The sequence below is a fragment of the Ruditapes philippinarum genome, unplaced genomic scaffold (assembly GCF_026571515.1).
Source record: "Ruditapes philippinarum isolate M1 unplaced genomic scaffold, ASM2657151v2 ctg5474_1_1_1_1, whole genome shotgun sequence".
In the NCBI taxonomy this organism is placed as follows: domain Eukaryota; kingdom Metazoa; phylum Mollusca; class Bivalvia; order Venerida; family Veneridae; genus Ruditapes; species Ruditapes philippinarum.
Window position 1 is genome coordinate 48226 of NW_026852808.1, and position 27464 is coordinate 75689.

At 36.4% G+C, this 27464-nt stretch overlaps 1 protein-coding gene across 3 annotated transcripts in view; it reads left to right on the forward strand.

The window, feature by feature from the left end:
* Window positions 1–27464, forward strand: part of LOC132724948 (uncharacterized) — a 50743-nt gene that overhangs the window by 1585 nt on the left and 21694 nt on the right. For 2 of the 3 annotated variants that reach the window (XM_060709934.1, XM_060709941.1), the window contains exon 1: window positions 4082–4245. The exons of the other annotated variant lie outside the window; for it this stretch is intronic. In XM_060709934.1, the coding sequence (XP_060565917.1) occupies window positions 4179–4245 (67 nt within the window). In that variant the 5' untranslated portion in view covers window positions 4082–4178. Of the gene's footprint in view, window positions 1–4081; window positions 4246–27464 lie in introns of those variants that run through there. 3 annotated transcript variants of the gene reach the window in all.

Sequence of the window (27464 nt, forward strand, 5' to 3'; positions counted from 1 at the left end):
CAATAATTATAATGCAGATTAAAATCATTTTAACTGAACTAATACAGAATCACATAGTGTCCGACTTGTTTTTAGCCCAGTTGTAAGATATTTACATAATTTACACATTCATAATTCTCAACTTTTCAACAAATCAACTTGGATTTCAAGGATGTATATGTATTCTCAATTCCACTGAAATTAATTTAGACTAAGAAAATTACAAAAATCAAACAAATTATACCGCTAACAAAATGGTCTGAACAGCCTCCTTTAATTTTCAATTTTCCCAGCGAAGTCCTGATGTAAATTCGCCAACCACACACGCCTTCTTTCTTCCGACAATTCACTCGTTTTCTCTCCTTCACGAGTTACTACCTCGGGCAATCGATAATACTGTTTGTCATTATCCCTATCAGATATATAATGACATCCTAAAACTCGATTTTAAACAAATTTCAATTGTTATCGCTAAATTCACTGCGGTATACCGAACCCCGGATATTGCTCGATATTATGAGGACTTTCATCCCTTTTCGCGACTTTGAACGAGGAAAGAAGGTAAGTTCAGTGACGACATTTTGAATTGCTTTGATATAATTTTTTTAGAAAAACAAATACTTCGATAATTTCCCTAGTTACTGAAAACCCAAAAATGTTGAGAAATAGCTTTGAAATGTAATTAGGAGGTAAAATTCGTCTCTTTGCTCACGTGATAAATGAGATCGGATCAGTCAAATTTGATGTTTTTGTGCATATACTTCCTTAAAAGAAAAACTTGAATCGAGTGAAATGTGATAATGATGATAATGTTTATGTTGTAAATGTTGAATCAACAATAGAACCTCAGATGACAGTGTATTTTGAGAATAAATACACTTGTCAGTGTACCAAGTATTGCGTTGGAGTTGCCCGCCGGTGTCACGAGTGTTGCTTTTAGTGTAACGAGTACTGGTTATCATTATAGAATAAATGCAAGTAGTAAACACAGAGCATTTAATCTCAAATATTTCTTATTTCTTATACATATTTACACTATATGTGCAGAATATACAGAGTTCGGAGGTAATTTACTGGAAACATCTGCGAATAATCCAGATATTCATTCCTGCTCATGAATAATCTCAGTCGAACGAACTGAGCAATTTTCTATGTTTACAAAGTTCTCGTTGCTATCAAGGATCAACCTTTCCAGAATTTGTTAATAATTATTGCATATCTTACTTTAAATAATAAAATAAATGCATCCAAAGTGCATTCATGCTGCCTCAAAATTGTCATTATTAGACGGTATTGAGCAAATGTGCCAATATCTAATATCAACCGACTTCCTACTATGCCAAATATCCATATAAAGGTAACTTTCGGTCATTTTGTACCTGTACTCTAGCAACAGCAGACCGTCTGCACGTGAAATTGGTTACGTCATTAGCAATGAGTTACCATATGATTGCCAGCGGGTACAGCTCAAAAAATCGAAAAATGGATTTTGATAAGATTATGATAAAGGGCAGCAGATGCAATAAAAAGGTTATGTTCCTTATAACCTTTTACCTCATAAAGGCGTGTTTTGAAGGCTTTACACCCCACCCCTTTTGAGGCATCAAATAGTGTAAAGCATGCGCTATTTAGGCACCAACACTGTTTTTTTCGTTTGAGAAATGTTGTTCAAAAGAGTGATCATTTTTTCGGCGCCACACCCATTAAAAAGGTACATCAAGGGGGTGCCACAGGGAGGATGTGCCCCCTTCTGTTTGTGGGTTTGAAGTGGGCTGTAGCCCCTCTAATCGCCGAGAAGATTTGGGACTTGTGGGGTGGGGGGCTAAAATGGCCTCAGATCGATTTAAGGTACCGTGTAATCAACGCCGAAAAGCCTTAGAATTTATCTCAATCAATTGAGAAGTTGCTGCAACTTGAAATCAGTTTTTGATGGGAAAACACAATGAAAAATAGAGATTTTTGGCAATTTTGAGACGTTCCCTCGTTGCCATGGTTACTGGAAATCTAAAGTTGAGCATGCTTTCCTCAGGCTATGGTCCAGCTAACATTTGTGCCCAGTTTGATCAGTATTGAAGCATTTTTTATAGTTTCATAGCAGTTTGAACTTGTAACAGGAGGCTTAAGTCAATGAAAACACCCATTTTTTGCAATATGCTCATGCTGTAAAAGGTTAAGACGATACCGGCATACTTGGACGGCATAAGCCCTCGGGCCAATTTTTTACTATGTGTGTCGATATGTTTCTTAAGGCAAACTTGCCCTGTAAAATCCTATTATTAATGTCATCTAAATATGTTTTTTATTCTTCTTCTTTTCAGAGATGGGTCTCCTTGATCAGTTTCTTGAGACATGTAAAGATTTGTATCGTCCATTTTGATGGTTCTATCCTGCTCCCGACCCTGCTTCCGACCCTGCACACACTTTTACTTTATTTCATCTATAGTGTGATTTTCAATCAAAAGGGGAATTAAATCTCTGTATTTGCAAAAAGAACAATAATAACACTGAAAATTGTTGAATCTGAAATTTTTGAATAAATACAGTGTAACTTCCGAATTCCGGAACTTCTGAAATCCGGAAACTTCTAAAACCGAACATTTTTTTCGGTCCCGATTTTTCCCTTCTATTTTCTATTAAGATAATTCCGGAACTTCTAAATTCTAAATTCCGGACGATATTTTCGTAAAATTAGAGTCAAATCAATGCAATTTTACCTCCAAAAACTGGAAATATCCAAAGGTGTGAAATACATTGTAAAACGAGAATTTTTACCCTGCAGGAAGATTTAATCTCCCTATCGATTGTTTACTAATTAGCGGTGATCGTGTAATTTGACACGCGTCAAAATCACAAACTGTGAAATGGTATGTTTCAAGTGATGCGGTTTCTCAAAGTAATTTACGGCGGTCAGTTAATTGGAAGTGTTTATTAGCGGATTAAATGACAATTAATTGGACAATGTATGCATCAAACGTCTTTAAGGATTTTATTGCATTTTATGTTATAATTAATTAACTAGCATTTGCAGGTAAGATAAAAATGTATTCTTTTCATGCACATCTTTATCTTGATTAAAAAACTATTATAAATGATAATACAGTAATGGTCACATCTTCCTTGACATTAAGTGATATAAAGTGGCTTAGTCTTTTCCACATTATCATAAATTCCGTAAACCTCTGAAATCCGAACTTTTTGACAAGTCCCATGAGTGTTCGGTTTTCGGAAGTTACACTGTATCATATAACAGTACATTATCAGAAAAATAAAATGGAATGGATAAACAGACGTAAGAATTAGACAAAAATATCGATTTTCCATACTTGTGTGTTCATTCTGTTGCAATACACTGTACACTAAAGTTGGGCTATCTTGCAATACTCTGTACACTTAAAATCAATACTCCGTACACTTTCTTGTATCTTTTTTGGCCTATATCTTTTTGAACTTTCACACTTTTTGCCTGAAATTTGGACAAAGCATACTTGGATTGTAAATAAAAAAATTGCTCGATTCAATTTTTTTATATTGGTAATATAATAATTTCTAACGATTCTACAGTATCGCGGTCAGTATTTTTTAGTGAGCAGCGGATCATTAAGGGGTAGTTTAATCAATTTTACAAATCCCTGTAATACTTATATGTCTTTTAGAGCTACAAAATACCTCTAGATATATAAAACCCGTTGAGATAAAAGAATTAGCCATAAGTTTGGAAAATATCGTCGCTGAACTTACCTTTGTTCCCCGTTCAAAGTCGCGAAATGGGATGAAAGTCCTCATTATATCGAGCAATATCCGGGGTACGGTATACAGCAGTGAAATTTATGAACGCTTCGATGGAAGTGTTTACACTCAATAATCCGGGTCATGACCTTATCCGGCTTATCGATTACGTCATCTATAAAGTGTCTAAAGTTACATAAACCTCTTATGTTAACCGACCTGAAACAATTAATTTAAAAATAATGTTTAGTTTTATTTAATCTACCATTTTATACGATTTACAACTTGTTCAAGTCGCGTGTATTATCTTACCTTCACTTTTGGCAACATAAATAGATGGGTATTTCCAAAAGGTTATTTTTAGAATATGAATCACGAAAACTTCAATTCGTAGAAATATTTTCTTTTTCGTTTTAAAGGAAATTAAATTTTATGTGCATTTCGTATAAGTTGTGAGAATAGAAAGGTACAAAATGATTTGGCAGAGATTAGCGATTACTACATTATTAACTATATGTGCAAGATTAAATTTGACTACAGGTAAGGCTATTGCTTTTTTTCTTAAAATGATATTATTGTGAAACTCGGTAGTATGGGTTTTCCCATCTAATCTTTGGGTGCAAACAAACTTATACAGTTTCGTGGTGCAAAAGCGTTGACCCTATTCTCGATAATAATGTATTTTTTAAAAGTTGTGACTGTAAGTTTGTTTGTACCCCGGGATAAGATGGGGAAAAACCCACAAACTTCCGAGATCCGGGATATTTTTATTTTAGTAAAATGTATAACAATTAAATGTTATTTGTATTTTTTGTACGCGTTATTAATCAAGTATGTAATGGAGCTGTTCTTTACTTTTTTCTCTCGTTATCTAATAAAACCGACGTGACACAGATATATTCTTTTTATTTCGCTACTTATAACATCACGTGGCAAAGACACCGCGGATGATCACGTGACCCATATCGTACAATGTGCTAATTAAATGGCGCTTAATACAGTAAAATTGAGGTAAGCATACAGTTAACGTTAAATTTATATGTTAAACAACGGCGCACGGAACCTCTGTATAAAAACACATATTGTTCTGTTATTGGTTATGTCACGGTTCAGAACTGTTCACTATTTAGGGGAGAAGATGTGTAAGCGGCCGGATAGCTCAGTCGGTAGAGCCGCGGAACGGTATTCCGAGGGTCCCGGGTTCGAGTCCCGGTCAGGCTGCACATTTTTCTCACCCTGTGACATTTGGCGCCCAACATGGGACCGTGACTGCATATAGCTCAGAGTTTAATTCACATTGCTCTGTAACTCTGTGAAATTCGAGGATGAATTTCAATATAGCAGGGGAGTATGTCACGGTTCAGAACTGTTCACTATTTAGGGGAGAAGATGTGTAAGCGGCCGGATAGCTCAGTCGGTAGAGCCGCGGAACGGTATTCCGAGGGTCCCGGGTTCGAGTCCCGGTCAGGCTGCACATTTTTCTCACCCTGTGACATTTTGGCACATAAATGGAATGATATAGGAATGATATGGAATAATGGATTGTATATCGGACTGTAAACAGACAAATACAAGAGATATATATATACAAATACAAGGACAAAATGATACATAAAAACGATATTCAAAAACACGAATATCGACCACATGACATACTTCCCCACTTTGGGGAATGTCGCCCCGACATTCATAAAATATTAAAGAGGAAGAGCTTGAATCAGACATTGCAAGTAGTAAGCTTAGACCATAAAGTAACTAAACTACTAGGTACTACATAACTAAATCTAAATACTGAAGGCAATTACAACCTGTGAGTAAATATATAATACCCGGGCAAAATACCTTAAACTCAAGCATGTTCCACAAAAATACCGTATGCCGCGAATCGCGAAAAATATATGTCACGCGGAAACAAAATTTTAATTTATCAGTAGAACTGTGAATTCATTGAAGAGGTGCACTCTCAACAATAAATCCTTTATTTTTAAAGTACTGTAAAGTACATTTATAAATTATCAAGTTAAAATATATGGTACATGGTATAAAACATAAAACGAAACACATCAGGTACTAAGCAACGCCTAACTTCAAAGTTGAAACACACCTAGACTATAAATCAAAAGAAAAAGCATTAATCTAATTTCCAGTTATCATTAAGCATCCATCCGGGTTTCTTTCTTGTACGCTTCTGCCTCTGTAAATTGTTGTTGTTCTCCTTAGATGGATTTCTCAGTGCAGGAATAACATATTTAGAACCTGTAATAGAATGAGATGTTTTATTTGGAACAGAATAAGAAGTTTGAGTTGTTGACGTGACATCTTGTTTGCTATTTGATGTTCCTGTAAAAGAATATGATAAACAAGATCAACAAGGAAAGGCGGCGTTCAATGAACGCAACCTCCACATGACCAAGTTGACATACAATTGTTAGAATCATGTATTGTGGCAGAATTGCTTTGTGAAATATTAGATGGACTTGATGTAAGTGAGGTATTGGAATCTAACGGAGCTGTAATGGAAACATCAGAGGAGGGATTGGAGAACGAGTTCTGATCCGAATGTAAGTCAGAGGAAGCTGGCTTGTATAAGGACTCAGTTGTTTTACACAAAGGCATCCCCATAAAGGGAAGTAAAAGGTTCCTGTGCAAAACCCTGGACCTTTCCTTGCTGTTCTCCTTCTTCACCTCATAGATGGGAATTCCAGAGGTGGGCTGGCTAAGAATGGTGTAAACATCCTTCTCCCATCTATCTGCAAGTTTGGATTTTCCCCGAACACCTACATTTCGGACCAGTACTCGATCCCCGGGCTTCAATTCGGCTTCTCTCACACGGAGGTCATAGTACCTTTTATGTTTCTTGCCTTGTTTCTTGGCCTCTCGGAGTGCAACAGAATATGCAAATTTGAGTCTGTTCTGGAGACCGGAGACGTAAGAATGGTCCTCGACAGGAGATTTGTCTGGTTCGATGCCAAGAAACGCATCGATGGCAAGCCTAGGGTGGCGACCAAACATGAGAAAGTGGGGAGAATAACCAGTAGAAGAATGGGGAGTAGAGTTATAGGCATGGACAAGAGCAGGAACATGAGACTTCCAATTGACCTTCTTGTCGTATTCCAGGTTCCCCAACATATTCAAGAGGGTTTCGTTAAAGCGCTCAGGCATCCCATTTCCCTGTGGATGATACGGAGTAGTCCTGGTCTTGTCAATATTGGCCAACTTGCACAACTCCCGGATAACTTTGCTTTCAAAATTTCGTCCTTGATCACTATGGAACCGACTAGGAAAACCATAGTGACAAACAAAATTTTCAAAAGAGAAGTTTAGCGGTAGTATGTGCAGTTTGGTTCTTGGCAGGGATAGCCTGAGCAAACGAGTGAAGTGATCGGTAATGATCAAGATGTTTTCATAACCACCCCGAGACATCTCCAGAGAAAGAAAATCCATACAGACAATTTCCATTGGATAACTCGACTGAATAGGATTTAACTTAGCAGTCGTTTTATCCAATGACTTTCTCCGGATACATCTGGGGCAGTTTCGAACCCTGTGTTCGATATACTGCTCTAACTGAGGCCAAAAGAAACGTGAACGGAACAAGGAAATCGTTCTTGTACAACCTTGATGTCCTGCCTCATCATGCAAACCCTGGAAAGCTAAATCAAGCATATGTTTCAGGGAGAACAAGCTGAGTAACAGGATAACCATTTGAAGTACCTTTACGGTAAAGAATTGAATCCTTAAAGTAAAGGTTGCTCCATTCCTTCAGAAACGATCGAACCTTGGCCGTTTCATGTGACTTTTGGCGTTCAGTTAACCTATGACCAATTTCAAAGAGTTGAACTAAACGGGAAAGTGTTGGATCATCTTGCTGCTCCTTCTTCCAATCAATAGACTTAAGGCTGCTTCCGACTTCAATCTCGTCTCTGGGATTAAGAGAAAGAACAGTTTGATTTAAAGAAATACATTCAACAGCTGGAAGTTGACCTGGACCTTCAGATTGAGAAAACAAAAGAGCCTTGACAGCATCTGAAAGGAGAATGTTAGAATCAGGAAGAGAAGAAGCTGAAGGAATTCTAGAAAGGGTATCGGCGTCGATGTTCTCTTTACCAGCTCTGTACCGCAAGTTGATGTCATACGCAGACAAGGAGGATAACCACCTGTGACTGGTAGCATCAAGCTTGGCAGATGAAAACACATAGGTAAGTGGGTTATTGTCTGTTCTAACTTCCACAGAATTACCATAGAGATAATCATGGAACTTATCACAGACATACCACTTAAGAGCCAAGAACTCTAGTTTGTGAGCAGGATAATGTCTTTCTCCTGCTCTCAAACCCCTACTGGCATAGGAAATAACATGCTCCTTACCATCAGCACCAATCTGGTAAAGAACCGCTCCCAAACCGCTAGTACTGGCATCAACATTAAGAATGAATGGCTTATTGTAGTCAGCAAAAGCTAAGACTGGAGGAGAAGAAAATTTATCTATCAAAGAACAAAAGGCATTCTGCTGATCTGGACCCCAATTGAAAGGAACTTTAGATTTCTTAGAAGAACTTTTGCAGGTGGGAATACCAGTAAGAAGGTCATTCAAAGGTTTGGCGATCTGTGCGTAGTCTTTAATGAACCTCCTGTAATAACCTGAAAAACCTAAAAAGCTACGCAACTCCTTAAGGCAAAGTAGGTACAGGGTATGTCTTGAGTGCTTCAATCTTCTCAGGATCTGTCTTCACACCATCAGCACTAACAATGTGACCCAAATACTGGACTTGCGGCTTAAAGAATTCACACTTGGACCCTTTAAGTTTAAGATTGTGCATCTCAAGACGTTGAAAGACAGACTGAAGGCGACGGAAATGAGTAATCAATAGAATCAGAAAAGATGATAATGTCATCGAGATAAATCAAACAGTCACGGAGAGGTGAAGTTCGCACCCATACAACGCTCCATCAGACGCTGAAACGTTGCAGGGGCATTGGTAAGACCAAAAAGCCATTCTGTTGCACTCATAGAATCCGAGAGGCCCACTACTAAAGGCAGTCTTTTGCTTATCAGATTCTTTGACTGGGACCTGCCAGTAACCAGAAGCGTAGGTCTAGTTTAGAGAAAATAGTGGAACATATGAGAGAATCTTTAGTTTCGTCGATGCGAGGAAGGGCATAAGCATCCTTGATTGTACGGCTTTGTTCAGTTTCCGGTAATAATCGATACAAAAAACGCAAAGACCCGTCCTTCTTTCTTACTAACACAACATTAGAAGAAAAAGGACTCTTGGACTCACGGATCGCTCCTGCGGAAATCATGTCTCGTAAATGCTCACGTACCCTCCTCAAACATCCCTGGTGGTATTCGGCGATAAGGGTCTTTAAAAGGTGTGGGATCAGACAGATTGATTTCATGTTCGACCAAGTCAGTAGAACCAAAGATCAGTAGGCCCAGAGGAGAAAATATGTTTTCCACTGATTGAAGAAGGAAGTTGCCTTAACCTGCTGTTCACGAAGTTAAAGTTTCAGTGGGAATAGAAATACCAAGGTCATCAAGAGACTTGTCTGAATTGTGGGATTTATCAGCAACGCCCTCTGAAGGATCAATTGGTGCGAACAACAGACACATCATGTAAGTTACAAAGAGTCATTCTTGGATGAATGGTAATAACTCTAGCAGTCAAGTTACAAACACGTACTGGAACCCTGCAAAAAGAGAAGTACCAGGTTGTAATTTAACCAATCTAGGGCACACATTCAACATAAGAGAATCAGTAGACTCTGTAACACCACATGACATGTTGCCAATATGTCTCACCTTGCCTCAAGTGTTTGTGTTTCAAAAGGCTTCACAATGACAGTCTGATGATGAAGAAGAGTAACAGGTTTGGTGACAAAGTCAGGCAAGAAGATATGATGTCTGAAAGTGAAGATGATGTTGACTCTGTTCCTGATGACTTTAAAACATTCAGTATGTTGGTGCCTATTATCAAAGGAACTCCTGCAGGAGTACTCTGTGTCTGGAACAATCAAAATAGGAGCTGAAAAAGATTGTGATGAAAGAGAAGGAAAAGAAATATCAAGAACTGAATATCCAAGATATGGTACCTTAGAAACCATTAGCAGAACGCCAAATATCCAACATAAATCTGACAACTGTGACATGACAGGCTGAGGCTTTAAAGATTTTGAAGAAAGGAAATTCCAATAGATGAAATCATAGAACCAGTATCTATCAAAGCTATAGTAGAAGTACCATTTATAAGAATTTCAGATTCATTAGAAGAGCCAACTAGAGGAAATGTAGAAGCAGGGGCAATAGAAGGGGAAGTATGACCTCTCATCTGCCCTGCGATGGAGGTCGACTGTAGTTTAAAGGACTGGCAGAGGCTTTGACATGTGTGGAAGATCTCTCTTGTTTCAAGCCCTTGAGTTCCTTCTCCATACTAGACAGCCTGGACTCCATGCCTTCCATCTGCTTAGAAAGGGCCCTTATTTCCTGGAGAAGTCTACTATCTACAGTACTGACACACTGCTGTGCAGGAACAGACTCATTAGGAGTAATTAGACGTAGTAACAGAAAGTATTGGCCTGAGGGGTTGCCTGCTTAGAGGAAAGAGGGAGAGAAGTGGCTAACCGAGACAAGCGTAAGTCTTCCTCAATGGCTCTCAACTCTTTACGAAAAGTATTGAAGTTGAGGTCCTTCTGAAAAAGAAATCTAGAGGCATTCTTAAGCTCTATATCACGAAGGCCTGACCACAACCTACCCCGCAGCATCTCATCCTTGGACAACCTATCAAGATTGCATGTATCCTGCTTAGCAACCTCTCCAGACGCCAAACTATAGTCAGCAACAGATCATCCACCTTCTGCTGTTCATTATAAAACTGTTCCTTCAACCCTTTCAGTTGAATGAACATTACCATAAATGCCAATCTAAAACTCATTCAAGATCTCAGGAACAGTGGCATTTTCACCTAAATGCAAAAGAACAGCCTCTGGCACTGCCTTCAAAGATTAACGAATGGCCTCACCTGATAATAAATGGTGGATAATTTACCCTCATCAATGACACAATTGACATCATAGCGCCCATATCTCGAACAATTGACGAGTTGTATTTCCCATCTCCTGAAAAAGAAGTAGTAACTCAGGGATACGGGCATGTACCAAGTCCCTATTTGTCACAAAAGACAAGTATGGTTTGAGGGATAGGCATGGGTGGAGGAATGCTATAAACAGGTGGAGGAAAGTGACCTGGTGTGTTCTGCTGATATGTTCCCGAATATAGGAGTAGCGTGTAACATTAAATGTATGACTTGAGTGGTACTGTATGAGGTGTACTTGCCATTGCATTAACTTGAAACTTACCAGATTTCTGTAACTGTCTAGCAAAAAATTCTAGATCTGCATTTCTGATATCAGTCTAAAGGACTGAGTTGTACCATCCCGCCATGAATGGAGAAAACCAAAAAAAAAATAGATTGGACCAAAAAAAAAAATGAACGTGACTTAAAATTCTCAGGATTTTCAAATGGCCCAAATTGTACACCATACACTAAAAAAATTATTTACATCAGTAACCAGTTTTAGGTCTATATAGATGTAATAAAAAACAAACAATAGAAAAATAAAACAATTTTATTTCAAGAGAAAAAAACAAAGACTTGAAAATAATCAATCAACTTTATTCAAATTATGGCCCACACAGTGCACCATACATTACACACAATTTCAAGGTCACCTGAAATAATATATGTACCAGATACAGTCATAAATTAGATCAAAGTTTGTAAAAAAACAATAGATCTAATAACACTGATATTCAGTCTCTATTATAAAGCAGTATTAATTCAACTGAATAATAGTCAGTGCTTAACTTACTAAATAAATAACAAACACCTAAGACTGTCAAGTTACAGGTAACAAGTCTATAAAATTATATTGTGAAATGCACAGACACTTGTTCAGTTACTTGCTATAGTGTATAAATTTCAACTAAATTCATGGTAATTGCAAGAGACACACAGGCTTGTGAAATTATATGCAGGAATTCTGTATTGCAACAATGTTCAGTCCCAGTACTCTATACAATTTCAGAAAAAAAATCCCAAGATCTAATTACTTACACAGATTATCTATAAAATTTTACCTGCAGGCCATAGACCTCAACTTAATACAAGTACACACAAAGATAACCGGAATTAAAATAAATGTGTAAAGTTTCCCTATCTTCTGATTTAGACAATTATTTTCAATTGCAAAATGTTTAATTTTCAGTTCATAAAGTAAAATAATATGCCTATCAACAGACTTTCTATAATGACTAAATGAGTAGAACCCAAAATTATCAACTTTTCAACTGTTGATACAGTAGCAACAATTGATTTGCTATTTGTATATATGTTAAATTCTTGTAAATATAGAATAATTCTATATAAGAAAATATATATCCACTTACACAAAAACACTTCACTATTCGCGAAAATGAAGATGAAGTTGAATGTCGGTTTCTCACAGACTGTGTATAAAAATTATAAATCAGGGGATTTAAAAATGAAACAATTTATTTTAATTAAAGAATAAATATATTCACTTCAAATATATTTACCGGCTACCATGATACCGTCGCAGTATTTCAAAAATGAAATGTTATTTAAAGTTTACAGAATTTTAAATATAATTGATTTTAACTGCCGGGTTGAACAATTTATTCTAACTAAAGAATAAATATTTTCAACCTCTTGTATACTTTATATTTACTCACAAAGTCAACTACAATGCTGTCTGTTCCTACAATAAATGCTAAACCTATTCAATCTAACATGCTTACCTCAGGCAAAATTCTGGTTCAAGCAAGTCCTGCTTTTAATAAAATAATAATAATAAAGATAGGTTCAGTAAGTAATCAAGGTACAATAAGTTATCAGGATAGGATATGAAAATAATTCAGCTGTTGGATTTAATATATCTGGGGTTAATATAGGATTTATTACAGTAAATGGACAATACCAGAACTGGGTGGAAGTAATTTAAAATAAGGGACAAGGTGTAATATACTAGTTATTCAGACCAAGATGAAAGATAAAAGAGACAGAGTGTTAGCTCACCAACCACCTGATAGTTAAATGCTGTGTCTACATGTCTGTGAACTGTATCAATCTTGCCCAGCAACAGGATAAAAATCAATAATCACAGAAAGCCTGAAGTACAAGGCTTTGTGGAATTCAACCTAAAATATACAAAAATCAAATAAATAATATAACATGTAGATCTATGGTTCAAACAAATTGATTTTCACATGTAGATCTTGATCAAGATTTTACACCACTCGAATATATATAAATGAAAAATCAACCTAGATCTATCTCCTTATACAATTCAATAACTATAAAAGGCACTAGATACTTATTAAATTGAAAATAATATGTAAACACTGAATAATTTTTAAAGAATTTACAAGTACAGCGTGTTTGTTTATCTATTAAATGTTCGAAAGTCACAAATATATAGTTTGTCGTCTAAAATGTTCCGAAGAAGTGAAATAATCCAACGTTTATATATAAATAAGAATAGGTACCTTTAATTAATTAAATGTTAGAGCTCTTTAAAATAAAGAAAAATAACTAGTTGAAACTTTTGTTTGTTTTGATGGAATTCCTCGGGAGTACCCGGTCACCGGAAGTAAACCAAAAATATAAAAGCCGTTCTGATTGGCTGTAGTTGGGAAATCCCTACGTCACCCTCTGTGTTCGTTGTTTCGTCACCAATATATTCGTACCAATAAAAAACCAATCCAAACATAAAAATCCACACTGGCCACCAATGTCCATTTATATCAAAACTCGTTCTCCAATCCCTCCTCTAATGTTTCCATTACAGTTTCAGCTCCGTTAAATTCAAATCACTCACTTACATCAAGTCGATCAAATCTTTCCAATAGCAATTCTACCACAATACATAATTCTAACAATTGTATGTCAACTTCTTTTACAAAAACATCAAACAGCAAACAAGATGCCACGTCAATAACTCCAACTTCTCATTCTGTTACAGGTTCAAAATATGTTATTCCTGCACTAAAAAATCCAACTAAAAACAACAACAACAACTTACAAAGGCAAAAACGTACAAGAAAGAAACCCGGATAAATGCCAAATAATAACTAAAAATTAAATTAATGCTTTTTCTTTTAATTTATAGTCTAGGTGTGTCTCAACTTTAAAGTTAGGCGTTGTTCAGTACCTAATGTGTTTCGTTTTATGTTTTATACCATGTACCATATATTTTACCTTAATAATTTATAAATGTACTTTACAGTACTTTAAAAATAAAAAATTTATTGTTAAAAGTGCACCTCTTCAATAAATTCACAGTTCTACTAATAAATTAAAATTTTGTTTCCGCAAAACATATATTTTTCGCAATTCGCGGCATACGGTATTTTTGTAAAACATGCTTAAGTTTAAGGTATTTTGCCCGGGTATTATATATTTACTAACAGGTTGTAATTGCCTTCAGTATTTAAATTTAGTTATGTAGTACCTAGTAGTTTAGTTACTTTATGGTCTAAGCTTACTACTTGCAATGTCTAATTCAAGCTCTTCCTCTTTAATATTTTATAAATGTCGGGGCAACATTCCCCAAAGTGGGGAAGTATGTCATGTGGTCGATATTCGTGTTTTTAAATATCGTTTTTATGTATCATTTTGTCCTTGTATTTGTATATATATCTTCTTGTATTTGTCTGTTTACAGTCCAATAAACAATCCATTATCCCATATCATTCCTATATCATTCCATTTCTACTCATCTCATTATAACAACTAATTTCTCATATTTCATTCTAAACATAATTTGCATGCCGGGCCTCAGTTTTTTACAAAACTTCCCGAAATCCATCTCACGCATGCGCACTTTAAATATAAACATTTCTATTGTTTGCGCCAGAAATTGTTGTCTTGTTTATTTATTTATTTATCAAGGCGTATATTTATGTCCTTACAGGTAATTGTTGTTATTCATTATGTTTCATTATCATGCATATTTCCATTAATCGTTTCTGTATTCCGAATCTGTATTTATGCACTTTAATATAAACATTTCTATTGGTTTGCGCCAAAAATTGTTGTCTTGTTTATTTATTTATTTATCAAGGCGTATGTTTATGTCCTTACAGGCATAAACAAACCATTCCTACATTTAAAAAAGGACCATACGACCTTTTGTAATAACCTGAAAAACCTAAAAAGCTACGCAACTTTTTAAGGCAAGTAGGTACAGGGTATGTTTTGAGTGCTTTAATTTTTTTAGGATTTGTTTTTACACCATTAGCACTAACAATGTGACCCAAATACTGGACTTGCGGCTTAAAGAATTTACACTTGGACCCTTTAAGTTTAAGATTGTGCATTTTAAGACGTTGAAAGACAGACTGAAGGCGTACGGAAATGAGTTATTAATAGAATTAGAAAAAGATGATAATGTTATTGAGTAAAATTAAACAGTTTACGTGAAGGTGGAAGTTTGCCCATACAACGCTTTTAGACGCTGGAACGTATGCAGGGGCATTGGTAAGACAAAAGCCTTTTGTTGCACTTATAGAATTTGAGAGGCCAACACTAAAGGCAGTTTTTTGCTTATTAGATTTTTTTGACTGGAACCTGCCAGTAAGAGCGTAGGTTTGAGCTTAGAGAAAATAGTGGAACCTATAAGAGAATTTTAGTTTTGTTTGATGCGAGGAAGGGCATAAGCATTTTTTGATTGTACGGTTGTTTAGTTTTCGGTAATTGAACAAAAACGTAAAGACCCGTCCTTTTTTTTTTCTAACACAACCATAGAAGCAAAAAGGACTTTTTGGACTTACGGTTGCTTTTGCGGAAATTATGTTTTGTTTTGCTTACGTACCTCTTAAACATTCCTGGTGGTATTTTGGCGATAAGGGTTTTTTTTAAAAGGTGTGGGATTAGACAGATTGATTTTAATTTTGACCAATTTTAGTAGAACCAAGATTAGTAGGCCCAGAGGGAAAATATGTTTTCATTGATTGAAGAGGAAGTTGCCTTAACCTGCTGTTTTTTAGAAGTTTTAAAGTTTTAGTGGGAATAGAAAATACAGGTTATTAAAAGACTTGTTTGAATTGTGGGATTTATTAGCAACGCCCTTTGAAGGATTAATGGTGCGAACAACAGACACATTATGTAAGTTACAAAGAGTTATTTTTGGATGAATGGTAAAAGCTTTAGCAGTTAAGTTACAAACACGTACTGGAACTTTGCAAAAAGAAGTACCAGGTTGTAATTTAACCAATTTAGGGCACATAAGAGAATTAGTAGACTCTGTAACACCAGATGCCATGTTGCCAATATGTCTCACCTTACCCTTAAGTGTTGTTGTTTTAAAAGGCTTTACAATGACAGTTTGATGATGAAGAAGAGTAACAGGTTTGGTGACAATGTTAGACAAGGAAGATATGATGTTTGAAAGTGGAGATGATGTTGACTTTGTTTTTGATGACTTTAAAACATTCAGTATGTTGGTGCCTATTATCAAAGGAACTTTGCAGGAGTACTTTGTGTTTGGAACAATTAGAATAGGAGCTGAAAAAGATTGTGATGAAAGAGAAGGAAAAGAAATATTAAGAACTGAATATCCAAGATATGGTACCTTAGAACCATTAGCAGAAGAAATATTTAACATAAAATCTGACAACTGTGACATGACAGGCTGGGGCTTTAAAGATTTGAAGAATGAAATTTTAATAGATGAGATTATAGAACCAGTATTTATTAAAGCTATAGTAGAAGTACCATTTATAAGAATTTTAGATTTGATTAGAAAGAGCCAACTAGAGGAAATGTAGAAGCAGGGTCATTAAAAGGGGAAGTATGACCTCTCATCTGCCCTGCGATGGAAGGTTGACTGTAGTTTAAAGGACTGGCAGAGGCTTTGACATCCTGAGTGGAAGATCTCTCTTGTTTCAAGCTCTTGAGTTCCTTCTCCATACTAGACAGCTGGACTTCATGCCCTTTATTTGCTTAGAAAGGGCCCTTATTTCCTGGAGAGTCTACTATCTACAGTAGTGACACACTGCTGCTGTGCAGGAACAGACTTATTAGGAGTATTAGAGGTGGTAACAGAAATATTGGCCTGAGGGGTTGCCTGCTTAGAGGAAAGAGGGGAGAGAAGTGGCTAACCCGAGAACAAGCGTAAGTTTTCCTTAAATGGCTTTTAACTCTTTTACGGAAGAGTATTGAAGTTTAAGGTCCTTTTGAAAAAGAAATCCTAGAGGCATTCTAAGCTCTATATTAACGAAGGCCTGACCACACCTAAGACCCGCCGGCATCTTATTTTTGGACAACCTATTAAGATTGCAATGGGTATTTTTGCTAAGCAACTTTTTAGACGCAAACTTATAGTTAGCAACAGACTTATTCACCTTTTGCTGTTTATAATAAAACTGGGTTCCTTTAACCTTTTAGTTGAATGAACATTAATAAATGCCATTTTAACCCTTATTTAAGATTTTAGGAACAGTGGCATTTTTTTTACCTTAAATGCAAAGAAACCTTTGGCACTGCCTTTTAAAGATTTACGAATGGCCCTTTTTGATAATAAAAATTTCAAGGTCACCAACACTGGCCACCAATGGTCGTATGGTCCTTTTTCAAATGGTAGGAATGGTTGTTTAATGCCTGTAAGGACCATAAACATACGCCTTGATAAATAAAATAAATAAAACAAGACAACAACAATTTCTGGGCGCAAACCAATAGAAATTATTTATATCAGAAGTGATGAATTACAGATCCTGCGAAATACAAAAACGGATTCAATGGAAATATGCATGAATAATGAAACATAATGAAATAACAACAATTACCTGTAAGGACATAAACATACGCCTTGATTAATAAATAAAATAAACAAGACAACAATTTCTGGCGCAAACCCAATAGAATATTTATTACCAAAAGTGCGATGCGTGAGATGGATTTTCCCCGGGAAGTTTGTAAAAATGAGGCCCGGGCATGTCAAATTTTTTGTCAACATGAAATATGAGAAATTAGTTTTATAATGAGGATGAAAACTGGAATGATATGAATTGGAATGATATGGGATAATGGATTTGTATATCGGACTGTAAACAGACAAATACAAGAGATATATATACAAATACAAGGACAAAAATGATACATAAAAACGATATTCAAAAACACGAATATCGACCACATGACATACTTCCCACTTTGGGGGAATGTCGCCCCGACATTCATAAAATATTAAAAGAGGAAAGAGCTTGAATCAGACATTGCAAAATAGTAAGCTTAGACCATAAAGTAACTAAACTACTAGGTACTACATAAATAAATCTAAAATACACTGAAGGCAATTTCAACCTGTGAGCAAATATATAATACCCGGGCAAAATACCTAAACTCAAGATGTTCCACAAAATACCGTTATGCCGCGAATCGCGAAAAAATATATGTCACGCGGAAACAAAATTTTAATTTATCAGTAGAACTGTGAATTCATTGAAGAGGTGCACTCTCAACAATAAATCCTTTATTTTTAAAGTACTGTAAAGTACATTAATAAATTTATCAAGGTAAAAATATATGGTACATGGTATAAAACATAAACGGAAACACATCAGGTACTGAACAACGCCTAAACCAACTTCAAAGTTGAAACACACCTAGACTATAAATCGAAAGAAAAAGCATTAATCTAATTTCCAGTTATCATTAAGCATCTCATCCGGGTTTCTTTCTTGTACGTTTCTGCCTCTGTAAATTGTTTGTTGTTTTGTCCTTAGATGGATTTCTCAGTGCAGGAATGACATATTTTGAATCTGTAACAGAATGAGAAAGTTTGAGTTGTTGGCGTGGCATCTTGTTTGCTGTTTGATGTTCCTGTAAAAGAAGTTGACATACCAAATTGTTAGAATCATGTATTGTGGAAGAATTGCTTTGGTGAACATTTGATGGACTTGATGTTAAGTGAAGTATTGGAATCTACGGGGCTGTTAAAGGAAACATCAGAGGAGGGAAAATGGAGAACGAGTTCTGATCCAAATGTAAGTCAAGGAAGCGGGCTTGTAATAAGGACTCAGTTGTTTTGCACCAAAGGCATCCCCCATTAACGGGAAGTAAAAGGGTTCCTTTGTGCAAAAACTCTGGACTGTCCTTGCTGTTTTCCTTCTTCACCTCAATAGATGGGAATTCCAGAGGTGGGCCTGGCTGAGAATGGTATAGACATCTTTCTCCCATCTATCGGCAAGTTTTGGATTTTCCCCCCGAACACCTACATTTCGGACCAGTACTTCGATCCCCGGGCTTTTCAATTCGGCTTCTCGTCACACGGATGTCATAGTACCTGTTTATGTTTTCTTGCCTTGTTTCTTGGCCTCTCGGCAGTGCAAACAGAATATGCAAATTTTAGTCTGTTCTGGGAGACCGGAGACGTAAGACTGGTCCTTGACAGGAGAATTTGTCTGGTTCGATGCCAAGAAAAACGCATCGATGGCAAGCCTTGGTGGCGACCAACAACATGAGAAAGTGGGGAGAATAACCAGTAGAAGAATTGGGGAGTAGAGTTATAGGCATGGACAAGAAGCGGGAACATGGGACTTCCAATTGACCTTTTCTTGTCATCTTCTAGGGGTCCCCAAACATATTCAAGAGGGTTTCGTTAAAGCGCTCAGGCATCCCATTTCCCTGTGGATGATACGGAGTAGTCCTGGTCTTGTCAATATTGGCCAACTTGCACAACTCCCGGATAACTTCGCTTTCAAAATTTCGTCCTTGATCACTATGGAACCGCATAGGAAACCATAATTGACAAACACAATTTTCAAAGAGAAGTTTAGGGTAGTATGTGGCAGTTTGGTTCTTGGCAGGGATAGCCTGAGCAAAACGAGTTGAAGTGATCAGTAATGATCAAATGATGTTTCAATCAACCACGCCCGAGACATCTTCCAGAAGAAAGAAAAATCCATACAGACAATTTCCATTTGGATAACTCGACTGGATAGGATTTTTTAACTTTAGCAGTCGTTTTATCCAATGATTTCTCCGGATACATCTGGGGCCAGTTTCGAACCCTGTGTTCAATATACTGTTCTAACTGAGGCCAAAAGGAAACGTGAACGGAACAAGGAAATCGTTCTTGTACAACCTTGATGTCCTGCCTCATCATGCAAACCTGGGAAAGCTAAAATTCAAGCTATGTTTCAGGGAGAACAAGCTGAGTAAACAGGCCTAACCATTTGAAGTACCTTTACGGTAAAGAATTGATCCTTAAAGTAAAGGTTGCCTTTCCATTCCTTCAGAAACGATCGAACCTTGGCCGTTTCATGTGGACTTTTGGCGTTCAGTTAACCTATGACGCCAATTTCAAAGAGGTTGAACTAAACGGGAAAGTGTTGGATCATCTTGCTGCTCCTTCTTTTCCAATCAATTGACTTAAGGTCTGCTTCCGACTTCAATCATCGTCTCTGGGATTAAGAGAAAGAACAGTTTGGTTAAAAGAAAATACAATTCTGTAACGGCTGGAAGTTGACCCTGGACCTTCAGATTGAGAAAACAAAAGAGCCTTGACAGCATCTGAAAGGAGAATGTTAGAATCAGGAAGAGAAGAAGCTGAAGGAATTCTAGAAAGGGTATCGGCGTCGATGTATCTCTTTACCAGCTTCTGTACCGCAAGTTTGATGTCTACGCAGACAAGGAGATAAACCACCTGTGACTGGGTAGGCATCAAGCTTGGCAGAAATGGAAAAACATAGGTAAGTGGGTTATTGTCTGTTCTAACTTTCCACAGAATTACCATAGAGGTAATCATGGAACTTATCACAGACAGACCACTTAAGAGGCCAAGAACTTTTGTGAGCAGGATAATGTCTTTCTCCTGCTCTCAAACCCCTACTGGCATAGGAAATAACATGCTCCTTACCATCAGCACCAACCGCTGGTAAAGAACCCGCTCCCAAAACCGCTAGTAACTGGCAACAACATTAAGAATGAATGGTTTTATTGTAGTCAGCAAAAGCTAAGACTGGAGGAGAAGAAAGTTTATCTATCAAAGAACAAAAGGCATTCTGTGATCTGTACTCCCAATTGAAAGGAACTTTAGATTTCTTAGAAGAACTTTTGGCAGGGTGGGAATACCAATAAGAAGGTCATTCAAAGGTTTTTTGGCGATCTGGTGCGTAGTCTTTAATGAACCTCCTGTAATAACCTAAGAAACCAAAAAGCTACAGCAAACTCCTTAGGCAAGTAGGTACAGGATATGTCTTGAGGTGCTTCAATCTTCTCAGGATCTGTCTTCACACCATCAGCACTAACAATGTGACCCAAATGACTGGACTTGCGGGCTTAAAGAATTCACCACTTGGACCCCTTTAAGTTTTTAAGATTGGTGCATCTCAAGACGTTGAAAGACAGACTGAAGGCGACGGAAATGAGAATCAATAGAATCAGAAAAGATGATAATGTCATCAAGATAAATCAAACAGTCACGAAGGTGAAGTTCGCCCATACAACGCTCCATCAAAGACGCTGAAACGTTGCAGGGGCATTGGTAAGAAACCAAAAGCCATTCTGTTTGCACTCATAGAATCCGAGTGGCCCAACACTAAAGGCAGTCTTTTGCTTATCAGATTCTTTTGACTGGGACCTGCCAGTAACCTGAGCGTAGGTCGAGTTTTAGAGAAAATAGTGGAACCTATGAGAGAATCTATAGTTTCGTCGATGCGAGGAAGGGCATAAGCATCCTTGATTGTACGGTTGTTCAGTTTCCGGTAATCGATACAAAAACGCAAAGACCCGTCCTTCTTTCTTACTAACACAACATTAGAAGAAAAAGGACTCTTGGACTCACGGATCGCTCGCCTGCGGAAATCATGTCTCGTAAATGCTCACGTACCTCCTAAACATCCCTGGTGGTATTCGGCGATAAGGGTCTTTAAAAGATGTGGGATCAGACAGATTGATTTCATGCTCGACCATGTAGAACCAAGATCAGTAGGCCCAGAGGAGAAAATATGTTTCCACTGATTGACGAAGGAAGTTGCCTTAACCTGCTGTTCCGAAGTTAAAGTTTCAGTGGGAATAGAAATACCAAGGTCATCTAGAGACTTGTCTGAATTGTGGGATTTATCAGCAACGCCCTCTGAAGGATCAATGGTGCGAACAACAGACACATCATGTAAGTTACAAAGAGTCATTCTTGGATGAATGGTAATAACTCTAGCAGTCAAGTTACAAACACGTACTGGAACCCTGCAAAAAGAAGTACCAGGTTGTAATTTAACCAAATCTAGGGCACACATTCAACATAAGAGAATCAGTAGACTCAGTAACACCAAGATGCCATGTTGCGCAATATGTCTCACCTTGCCCTCAAGTGTTGTTGTTTCAAAAGGCTTCACAATGACAGTCTGATGATGAAGAAGAAAGTAACAGGGGTTTTAGGTGACAATGTCAAACAAGGAGATATGATGTCTGAAAGTGGAGATGGGGTTGACTCTGTTCTTTGATGACTTCAAAACATTCAGTAATGTTTTTGGTGCCTATTATTAAAGGGAACTCTGCGCAGGAGTACTCTGTGTCTGGAACAAGCAGAATAGGAGCTGAAAAAGATTGTGATGAAAGAGAAGGAAAAAGAAATATCAAGAACTGAATAATCCAAGATATGGTACCTTTAGAACCATTAGCAGAAGAATATCCAACATAAAATCTGACAACTGTGACATGACAGGCTGAGGCTTTAAAAGATTTTGAAGAATGAAATTCCAATAGATGAAACCATAGAGCCAGTATCTATCAAAGCTATAGTAGAAGTACCATTTATCAGAATTTCAGATTCATTAGAAGAGCCAACTAGAGGAAATGTAGAAGCAGGGTCATTAGAAAGGGGAAGTATGACCTCTCATCTGCCCTGCGATGGAGGTCGACTGTAGTTTAAAGGACTGGCAGAGGCTTTGACATCCTGAGTGGAAGATCTCTCTTGTTTCAAGCCCTTGAGTTCCTTCTCCATACTAGACAGCCTAGACTCCATGTCTTCCATCTGCTTAGAAAGGGCCCTTATTTCCTGGAGAAGTCTACTATCTACAGTAGTGGCACACTGCTGTGCAGGAACAGGCTCATTAGGAGTATTAGGTAAAGAAACATTGGCCTGGGTTGCCTGCTTGGGTGGAAGAGTAAGAGAAGATGGTAATCTGGACAAGCGCAAGTCTTCCTCAATGGCTCTCAACTCTTTACGAAGAGTATTGAAGTTGAGGTCCTTCTGAAAAAGAAATCGAGAGGCATTCTTCAGCTCTATATCTCGGAGGCCTGACCACAACCTACCCCGCAGCATCTCATCCTTGGACATCCTATCAAGATTGGCACGGTATCCTGCTAAGCAACCTCTCCAGACGCAAAACTATAGTCAGCAACAGACTCATCCACCTTCTGCTGTTCATTATAAAACTGTTCTTCAACCTTTCAGTTGAATGAACATTACCATAAATGCCATCTAACTCATTCAAGATCTCGGGAACAGTGGCATTTTCACCTAAATGCAAAAAAGAACACCTCTGGCACTGCTTTCAAAGATTTACGAATGGCCTCCCTGATAATAAATGGTGGATAATTACCCTCATCAATGACACAATTGACATCATAGCGCCATATCTCAAACATTGACGAGTTGTATTTCCCATCTCCTGAAAAAGAAGGTACTCAGGGATACGGGGCATGTACCAAGTCCCTATTTGTCACAAAGACAAGTATTGGTTGAGGGTTAGGCATGGGTGGAGGAATGCTATAACAGGTGGAGGAAAGGTGAACCTGATGTGTACCTGTTCTGCTGATAAGTTCCCCGTATAGGAGTAGGTGTACATTAAATGTATGACTTGAGTTGTACTGTATGAGGTGTACTTGCCATTGCATTAACTTGAAACTTATCAGATTTTCTGTAACTGTCTAGCAAAAAAATTCTAGATCTGCATCTGAATAGTCTAAGGACTGAGTTGTACCATCCGCCATGATGAGAAAACAAAAAAAAATGGATTGGACCAAAAAAAAAAAAAATGTGACTTAAAATTCAGGATTTCAAATGGCCCAAATTGTACACCATACACTAAAAAAATGATTTACATCAGTAACCAGCTTAGGTCTATATAGATGTAATAAAAAACAAACAATAGAAATAAAACAATTTTATTTCAAGAGAAAAAACACAAAGACTTGAAAATAATTAATCAACTTTATTCAAATTATGACCCACACAGTGCACCATACATTACACAAAATTTCCAGTTACTTTGTAGCTTTCTCTGTTAAGGCCTGAAACTCGAAAAAGTTGTTTTTGGTGTTGAGTACGCACTAAAATGCGCTGTTTTCAGTACATGAAACGCATTGTGGGGAAAATTGGCACTGACACATGGTGCAGAAGTGTAATTTTGCCTTTCATGAACAATTTCCTACCTTTGTAAAGCTGCATAAGGAAGTTGTACGTCATTTTACAAAACGAGTACAATGGCCGAACCAAATTAAATGAGTACAATGGCCGAACGATTTTATTGTCCACTCAATCTCGTCAAAATTTTCATTCCATAATACTTGTTTCTCGCTTCCTGTCATTGACGTCTTGCAAGTATAATATTTGAAAGTGAAAAGTAAGAAGAAGTATTGAATTAAATGAATTAATCATTAAATTAAATTCTCATCTTAATAGTATTCTGCTTTGTTACATATTGTACATCACCTTAAAAGTATTTACAATGCAACCCCCCCCCCCCCACACAAAAAAATGCAAAAATATACATTTTATAGAATTTATTTCACCAGCACAATATCAGTTTTAATTACATACATAAATTGTAATATAATTTTGTCAATTTATTTGGAAATAAAGTTCAGATCTTTATTTGTATTTCAGACGCAGAAAAAAGTGTTATTTTAAATGGTAAGCATATTAACGTATATCTATGGAATATATGCTGTATATTTGAAATTCTAATATTGTTCTTACATTATCGTTTATTACTGCATCACACCATAATACCGTAAATATTTCATTATCTTTATAGGAAAGATATCTTTATATAAGTTCTGGTATGTTTATTTGCCGGCATTGTGGCAAATCATTTAGAGCTCGATCTGCTTTAAGTAGTCACGAGCAGATTCACGAGCAGAAGGCGCCACATAAATGCTGTTGGACATATAATTTTTAGTTTTTACAACAAATTACAAAGGCATGTATGTAAATTGCATTTCAAATAGGAAGTACATATCATATCTGACGGCTTGCGTGTCAAAGATAAAGATAACCCAAAAAAATAGTTAAATAAAGAAAAACTATTAAGAAAACATTTCATATAAGGACACATATTATGAAACCTGGTTATAATAGCTTCAACGCCGTTAAACATAACATGGAAGCAAAATTTACATAATTATCTGATAGTAATGCTAACTTCTAATGTGTTTAAATTATTTCAGAGCAAACAACTATTGTGGACCAAAACCGCATCAATGTGAAGAATGTGGTAGTCCATTCGCAACAAAGTCTGAACTGAAGCAACATAAGTTATTTCATGTTCAACCCACTCTAACATGCAGCATTTGCTCCAAAGCTTTTAGAACTAGGACAACGCTGTTATAAGCTTAATGTGTTAATGCTTTTCATTTGTTTTTCCATCAAGCACTTTTTTTTATCAAATTCATGCCATTTATTTACACTGCCATAATCATTGTGATTATTTTTGTGATTATTATGTATGTGATATTGTTTTTTTTTAGATTATTCAAGTATAGATATACTTTTCTATGTCTACAGTATTAAAATGTATAATATAAATGATGATGAATATTTTTTTGTGTTTATCAATATTTTGATCTTATCATTATATTAAACACCGTTATATATTTTTGTGATTATTTTATTGTGATTTTATTTATTTTGTGAGATTAACCAAGTACAGATGTACTTTTTATGGGCAATTAAATTAATGACCAAGCCTTTTTGTTTACACCAATCAATATACATGTATTTTTTTGATTATTGTATGTATCAATAAGATTATTTTCGTTAACAACTCATCTGAGCATAACGTGCTCATGGTGAACTATTGTGATCCCCTGTCATTCGTCATCATGCGTCGTCTAAAATTTCTATAAACAGCCTCCCCTGTGAAACACATGACTGTACATTAACCAAACTTTACAGGAATGATCTTTGGGAGTCCCCTATCAAATGTGTTTATATAGTTCCGGTCTTTGCGTATGTAAGTCACAGGGCAAAAACGGGAGCTTCAAGAATGCAAATCTTAAACATTCTTGTTGTCTGAAAGTACTAGGCCCAGATTTTTGGTATCATCTATAGGTCCTCTTCCCAAGTTGTTCAAATGCTGCTTCTAATGTCAAAATTGGCCCCATCCCGTGGTCATAGGTTTTCCTTATATGTATATAGTAAAAACCTAAAACATATTCCATTACGAAATGACAAATGCTTCAGATTAGACATTTGACAATAAGCATTGTGTAAAGGAGATTAGGACCATGTATATAGTATAATTAAAAAATATTTTATGCATAAGTATGATCTAGTGTCCAACATTTTCCAAATGTTTGTTAGAAACACTTGCTTTACTGCTTTTACACAAACAGCAATTTGTCCTTAGGCGAGTGTTTTTTTTATAATTAAACCATCTTTGAGTTTTATGAGGTGAGTGTTTTTATGATTAAACATTCTTCGAGTTATATGAGATCTCTCAAGTTCAGATGTACTTTTTATATCGGCATTTTATAAAAAATAAACGTTTAAAACATATTAAAGACTTTCTCTTTATACAGATGAGCTAGTTCTAGAGGAACTACCTGAATTAATTGTTCTGGTTAAAATTAATTCAAAAATGGGAAAAATATGCAGTAATGTAGTAATTATTAAACAATAACACTGTTAGGTATATCCCCATATTGGGCACAAATGCGAATCTCTGCTTCACCATATTTAAAATTGATCAAATAATTAAACGTCTATTCCCATTTTTAACGAAAGCAGAAACTTCGCCTGATTAAAAACTGGCCTTTTTCCCCCCGGAAAAGCCAGGGGTGCTTTCGTACTTATTTTCCCTTCCCCGTTGATTTTGGTTTCCCCCTTTGGAAATTTAAATTTTCCAAATTTTTGTGCGCTCGTTTTTGTCAAAATGGTTTGGGGTTTCCCGAAAATATACATTAAAAGCGTAAGGGGTTTTGTCTCTCATATTTTCAAGCATCTATCAGCAGAAAAAAGTAATAAAAGTACAAGAAAATAATTTGAAAAATTTTGATTCTATTTATTCTATGGCAGGAATTGCTTTTGTTTAGGATTTTAGTTGCAGTGGTAATCGTATCATTTAAAGTGCATTGATTGAGATTGGATTAGTATTGGTAGTAGTCGTGTCAGCGGTGGTAGTTTATTTGTAAAAGTGATTGTTATAAAGCTTAAATCGATATATATTACAGTGGTACTAATAAGGTGATTTTCTTAGTGGCAGTAGTTATTGATTGTTTTATCTGTTGCAGAAAGTGTTTATGATGTGGCTTACTTAAACTTAACGTTTGAAGGAATCGATCGACCAGGTTTCGAATGTTTGAGGTCTTGCTTGTCTATCTCTTTGTCAGTCTTGTCTATTTTCTCGTAAACAGCCTTTTTGCTGGTGCAGTACAAAAATGGCCTATCAAAACAAAATTTATATAAAAGTTTAAAGAATAATTGTCTTAAATGGAACAAGTACTTGTATT